Source organism: Calidris pugnax, unplaced genomic scaffold (assembly GCF_001431845.1).
Source record: "Calidris pugnax isolate Ruff unplaced genomic scaffold, ASM143184v1 scaffold165, whole genome shotgun sequence".
Lineage (NCBI taxonomy): Eukaryota > Metazoa > Chordata > Aves > Charadriiformes > Scolopacidae > Calidris > Calidris pugnax.
The window spans coordinates 194,743-200,926 of record NW_015090878.1 but is presented as its reverse complement, the minus strand read 5'-3'; the positions used below and the strand labels follow the sequence as shown (position 1 = coordinate 200,926).

The following is a 6,184-nucleotide window of genomic DNA, read 5'->3' as shown; positions in this document are numbered from 1 at the left end:
TTCTCCGTCCCCACGATCCCGGGACGGCACGGCAGAGCCGCAGCGAAGCCACCGGGCTGATGGCCGCGCCGCGGCGTGTCCCTGCCTCTCCGGACACCGCTCACCGAGCGCGTCCCCTCCTGCCCCAGCCCCAGGAGGAGGTCCCTGCTCAGCCCGGCCGGGCTCCTGCTGGGCTCGGGGATCCCGGGCTCACCGGCCCCGGGGCTTGTACCGGCGGACCCGTGTGAGAACCCCCCGTTCCAGGCACAGGCCATAACCACGGGCCGCTGTCCACCCGCTCCCCCCGCGCTGGGCACACGCCGGGCACCGGCGCTGACAGGCCGCAGGGGGGGCACACACAGCCCACGGCCACCCCGGGTGGCAGGAAGGGACAGGGACGCGGCAGAAGGGAGGGCACCCCGTCCCCGGCTCGGGGCGGGCCCTGCACGGGGCCCATCTTGCAGGAGGAGTGATGGTGGGAGCAGCCCTGGGACACCCCGGTGCTGCAGGGAGTCAGAGCTGCCCGGCCGCCCCCAAGCTCAGCTCGAGCCACAGCCTGAGGAGACACCGGCCAGAGGCTGTCACCAGTGCCACCATCTCTGCCAGGTGCGGGCCCAGGGACAGGGAGGATGCATCCCTGCTGCAGCCTGGAGTGGGAGGCGAGGGGCTGGGCAGAGTGGGCACAAGTGCCAGCGTGCCCAAGGAGAGGGCAGAGCTGGTGACACGGGCCGCCCGGGCTCCTGCCACCCCACAGAAGGCAGACAAGGTGTATCGTGGGGCCAGGTTTATTGGGGTCTGTGCAGCTGCCTCCCCTACTGATCCACGTTCTTGACACGCAGGACGACGGGCACCGAGGTGCAGGGGATCATGCCCAAGTCCGTGATGACCAGGTCCACCAGGTCAGGCGGCGTCACGTCATAGACCAGGTTGAGGAGGCGCAAGGACTTGTTCTCTGCCCAGCCCCCAAGCTGGGCCTGGCCCTTCCGCAGCACGATCAGGTCGTCGGGATCATCTGCGGAGAGAGGAGCAGCCGGCAGGATGAGGGGGAGGGAGGGCACCTCTCCATCCTGTCCTGTGAGCACACAGGACCACTGCTCGCCAGGCCACCCCTCCTGCGAGTGGCAGCCCCTCGGCCAGGAAGGGGAATGGCCGGGCAGATCAGTCCGTCCTGGCCGGCAGCGGGGAGAGGGAGCAGGTCCCCGGAGGGAGGAAGGGGACAGGAGCCTCACCCAGCTCGTTGGAGACGAAAGAGTCTGTCTGCACTCTCTCGCAGAACTTGTAGGTCTCGCAGCACACTAGGACGGGCACGTTGTAGGCCTTGGAGACCAGGGCTATCTGGGACGTCCCCACCCGGGACATGACAGAGCCGTTGGCCAGGAGCGCGTGGGCTCCCAGCAGCACTTTGGAGACCTGTCAGGGAAGCGCGGGGGTCTGTTGGCACCTTTTCCAGGCCGCAGCCTCCCCCGTGCCCGCCACCGCCCCCGGCACAGCCCCGCTCCGCTCCTCACCTCGGGCAGCACGTAGGAGATGGCGTTGATCATCACGTAGGTGCAGTGAATGCCCTTTCGCACCAGCCGGCGCAGCGTCTCCCGGCCCTCCAGCCGCGGCCGGCTGTCCACCACGATCACACGGAAAGCCCGGCCCTTCTTCACGTGTGCGTCGCACAGCGTGCGGTTCACCAGGGAAGAGCTGTCGGACACTCGTTAGGAGGCTGCCCCGTCCCACCAGCATCACCCACAAACACAGCCCGGGGCCAGGACACCTCCCTCAGTGCTGGCTCCGGCGCGGGACTCGTCAGGAGCCGGCCGGGCAGGAGGTTTCCCGAGCGTTAGCACGGGGGTCTCACCCCAGGGACAGCCCGGACAGGTGCCCGGCAGCAGGGGCCGGCTGCCATGGCAGGTCCCCGGGCACATCCAGCCCCAACAGAGCAACATCTCCTACCCAGGGCAGGAGCTGAGCTCCTACCGAGACCCTGAAGGGCTGGTGCTGCCTGGAGACGAGCCCGGGCAGAGCTGGGGTCCACCCTCACCATTACCAGGGCTGCCCCGACCAGACCCCCTCCTGCTACGCCGCCTGCCTCTCCCCGTCTTCGCTCAGAGAATCACCCCCTGGGAAAAGCCACGTCTCAGCCCTGCCCGCAAGCAGCACCGACCCCCACCCGTCTGCAACCACAGCGAGGGATCCCCCTCCAAGTCTCCCCCCAGTAACACTCCAGACCCACACTGGACCCCAGTCCTTCCTCCACCGACCACCCAGGACTCACATTGCACCCCAACTCTGGCCCCAGCGGCCTCCGGCTCCATTCCCCACCTCTGCTTTCTGCCCCAGCCCCTCTGCTCTTACCATCCGTACACCAGGATCACATCGTTGTCATTTATCTTCTCAAAGGCGGATCTCGAAATGGCTTCAGCTGCTAAAACAATCTTCTCCCGTAAGTATTTGTCGATGGTGTCCTGCAGCTTCTCCTTCGCCTGGGGAGACAGTGCCATCACGTGCAGCGTGGCCCCTGCTCTGCTGTCCCTCACAGCCCAGCAGGACCGTGGGCTCGGCTCTGCCTGCGCACAGAGCCCTGCGCCCGGCCACCCCGTTTGCTGCGTGACACCTTCCCCTGGGACTCTGTGGGAAACACAGGGACACTCCTGTCCCTGCACAGGCCTCCCAGCACACCACAGTGCCTCACCAGGTCTCCGAGCTGCCACCAGACCCTCCCCAGCTCTGCCCACTGTCTCCCCACCATCTCCTGGGGCAGCCGCACCGGTCCTCCCATGGAGGTTTTGCTGCTCAGACCCTCCAGCCTGACTCCCGGCAGCCCACTGCCCACTGCCCACCCAGCCTCAGGGTCCCTCCTGACACTGCCACCCTGCCCCGTGCTCCACAGCGACGGGCTCCGGTGGAGCTTTTTTCCATGGGACGTAGCTGAGCACTTGAAAAACACATCCTTCTTCATCTGTGACTTTACTGACACTGTCGATGCTCTCACAGGAGGTCCCAGTGGGCAGGGGCGGCTCATGGTGCCCTATGTTCACTGAGACCGTGTGTGGCCACTGCAGCTTCTCCCCCTTTTACATTTGGAGCTTCTGAGGACCTCCAGTCCTCCCAGCCCAGCGACACTGACAGCCCAGTGTTTGCTGTGGTGCACCCCAGCCCCTTTTGGGGGGTGGCGACACTGATGGCCAAGTCTCCCAGCTCCTCTGCAGCACTGCTCCCATTCTGCATCCCACCACCTCGCCCTGCTCCCTGTGCCAGGGCTGTCCCTCCACCCCAGAGCCTGCTGCTGGCCCGAGGCCACTCACCTCCTCCTCCCGCAGGGTGTCAGGGAGGCATGAAATCTCCTTCTTGAGGAACTTAATGGCGTTGCCCATGCTGGCTGAGAGGGGCCGGCACTGGTTCAGAAAGCTGCAGAGAGGAAACGGGCTCAGATCCAGAGCAGGCTGGAGAGCAGGGAAGGGAAGAGGGAGGGTGCAGCTGGGCTGGGGGTGCTGGGCAGGGAGAGTCCCAGAGACCCAGAGACCCAGAAAAGCCAGCCTGAGTTTGGGTGGGCACCAACCCGGAGCGGTGACCGATGGACCATGCCCATTGGAGCTTCAGTCCCTCTGCTCGGGCACCGGGAGAAGCCTCACCTGATGTGGGGCTTCAGCTTGGCCACCAGGTCCCGCGACAGCTCCTCGTTGGGGGGAGTCGAGTAATCCCGGATCAGCTGAGACAGGGAGGAAGAGGGCACGAGCTCAGGGCACCTGCCCCTCGGCAGGCACTTGCCCAGGAGGCTGCAGACCAGGCACAAGCATGTACCACCCAGCTTAGAATCACAGAATTGTCTAGGGTGGAAGGCACCTTTCAGATCATCTAGCCCAACCATCAACATAACACTGACAAGAAACATCACTAAACCACATCGCTAAGCTTGACACTCCCTTTCAGATCATCTAGCCCAACCATCAACAGAACACTGACAAAAAACATCACTAAACCAGCTAAGCTTGACACCTGTTCCCAGGGGGGCAAAGGGGAGCTCCAGGAGCTCAAATCTGCCCCACCAGTCCCAGAAGAGGGTACTAGCGGGGCCCAGCCCTGGGCATGGTCAGAGGGAGCAGGCTGAAGATGACTGAGCGCAGATACAGCCCCAGCAGTCGATGGAGAGGAAGGGATGGCTGTGCCTGGTGCCCTCGCTGCCCGGTGGGCACGGGTAGCTGCTCACGTACCTGTTTGAAGACTTCCAGCAGGGCAATGCAGCGGGCGTTGGAGCCATTGATGATGCCCTGGGAGTACTGGAGGCCCAGGCGCACCACAGCCGGGTGAATTACTGTGGAGGGGATGCTGCAGGGAGAAACACAAGGGAGCTGTGAGCACTGGCCCTCTACAGCCCAGAACGACCAACCCCATTGCCAGGCCACCAGCCAAACAACCTGGGATGGCCCAAGAAGGGAGCCATCAGCCCAGACCCTACAGCCCCTTCTCCTGTGGCCGTGCGCTGCCCGAGGGCAGCTCTCCTCACCCCACACTAGGACATCCATCCGCCCCTGCCACCACTCCTCGAAGCGAGCGAAGGGGCCCCCCTGCACCCCATCACGCCTGTCCCATACGCAAGACCAGGACACCCGTTCACTAGGGCCATTTTGCAGCCAAGCCAGCTGAAGCAGAGCCAAATGATGGCCAGGGGCCTGGGCTGGGGAGGCCACGTACCTCATCTGCTGCGTCAGTGGCTTCTTCCGGCTGTACTGGTGCAAGTGGGAGAACAGGTTGACCTTGGTGCCATAGTCCTGCCTCAGAGGAACCTGTAGCCAAACAGTGTTGATGATCACAGAATTGCCTAGATTGGAAGGGACCTTTCAGATAGATCATCTGGTCCACCCATCAACCTAACGATGGCTTACCAAGGCCACCATACAGCCCTGCTCGCTCCAGCACCACCCATCACACCCAGTGCTCGCTTGTGGCACCCCAGAGAGCTGGCCCTGGTCCCACCACACGCTCAGGCTGACCCCCACAGCCGCCCTGGAGCATGCAGCCTGTCACCCAGCCGTCCTCCTACCTGCTGCCGCTCCAGCTTCTTGGCCAGTTTCCTCTGGGCAGCCGGGTCATCCACCTGCACGTGCTCTGGCAGCCGCTTCACCACTGTGAGGACAGCGGGGAGGGGGATGTGAGGTGGTGCCACCCCCCTGCAGCCCCCTCCCCGCTCACCCAGCCCCTGGTGACGATGGCTTTACCAGATTGTGGCTCGGTGGGGGTCAGCCTGGGCTTGGCCACCGTGGCTGCCTGGCTCAGCTCTGCTTTCTTGGCCTGCTTCTGGGCCCGCTCCGCCTCCTGCTTGGCCCGCCGCTCGGCTCGCAGCTCAGCTTTGCTCTTGCCCCCTGTGGCCTTCTCGCCATCGTTGGGGCCGTCGGCCAAGGCTGGGGGGGACGTGGGGTGAGTGGCCATTGCAGGAGACGGAAGGGAGAAGTCTGTGCCCAGCCTCCTTCACCAGGAGATACAGCCCGGTGTGTGGGGCAGCCCGTGGCAGGGAGACCCTCTGCATTTGGAGGGGCGGGGGGGCTAAGCCCCATGTTCTCCAGCACCTTACCACCCCTGCACAGCTGACATGGGGACCACCACGGCAGCCCCACGTCCAGGTGGGGAGGGGACTGGCCTCTCTAGATCTCAGTCCCCGCAGGACACAGGTGCCTGAGGCAGAGAGGTGGGACACTCGGGAGTTCCCCCCATGGCCTCCCCTGACAGGAGGATGCTCCCGGCTCAGGGACGCTCCAGCAAGAAGGGTGTTCCCCACGAGGGGTCTCACCACGGGGCTGCCCCTGCTCGGTGTGCTGGGGGGTCTGCTGGGGGGGTCTCCAGCCTAGGGGGCTGCCTCGGGGGAAGGAGGTGCTCACCCCTTGGTGCCCCTGGGTCGCAGGGGGTCCCCAGCTCAGGGGTCTCGGCCGCCCCGCCCTTCTCGCTCCTCTTCTTCTTCTTCTGCTGCTTCTTCTCCTTCCGCAGCTGCAGCTTCTCCTCCCGGGAGAGCTCGGGGGCCTGCGGGCACACACCGTCACACCCCACGCCGGTCCCCGGCCCGGCCCCCAGCCCCACACCGCTCACCTGCGGTCCCGCCGGCACCGGCGCGGCTGCTTCGGGGCCGGCACCTGCAACGAGGGGAAGCATGAGCGGGGCCAGGCCCGGCCGCGGGGCCGAGAGAGGCCGTTGAGGGGAGGCCGGGCGGGTGCCGACCGGGGGGCGG

General features: G+C 65.5%; 1 protein-coding gene across 3 annotated transcripts; it reads right to left on the bottom strand.

Annotated features, from left to right (window-relative positions):
• Positions 1-748: 748 nt before the first annotated feature.
• On the bottom strand, positions 749-6,170 carry EIF2B4 (eukaryotic translation initiation factor 2B subunit delta). 3 transcript variants are annotated; one of them, XM_014946370.1, is made up of 12 exons: positions 6,046-6,170; positions 5,841-5,979; positions 5,184-5,417; positions 5,009-5,091; positions 4,660-4,751; positions 4,179-4,293; positions 3,600-3,676; positions 3,273-3,375; positions 2,323-2,450; positions 1,488-1,668; positions 1,209-1,389; positions 749-991 (listed from the first exon to the last, which is right to left on the bottom strand). In XM_014946370.1, the coding sequence occupies exons 1-12, from the start codon at positions 6,106-6,108 to the stop codon at positions 792-794; spliced, it is 1,596 nt and encodes a 531-aa protein (XP_014801856.1). In that variant the 5' UTR covers positions 6,109-6,170; the 3' UTR covers positions 749-791. The 3 variants fall into 3 exon arrangements, with proteins under 3 accessions (XP_014801856.1, XP_014801853.1, XP_014801855.1); XM_014946367.1 differs by having other exon boundaries at positions 5,841-6,123; XM_014946369.1 differs by having other exon boundaries at positions 5,184-5,393; positions 5,841-6,123.
• Positions 6,171-6,184: the final 14 nt, after the last annotated feature.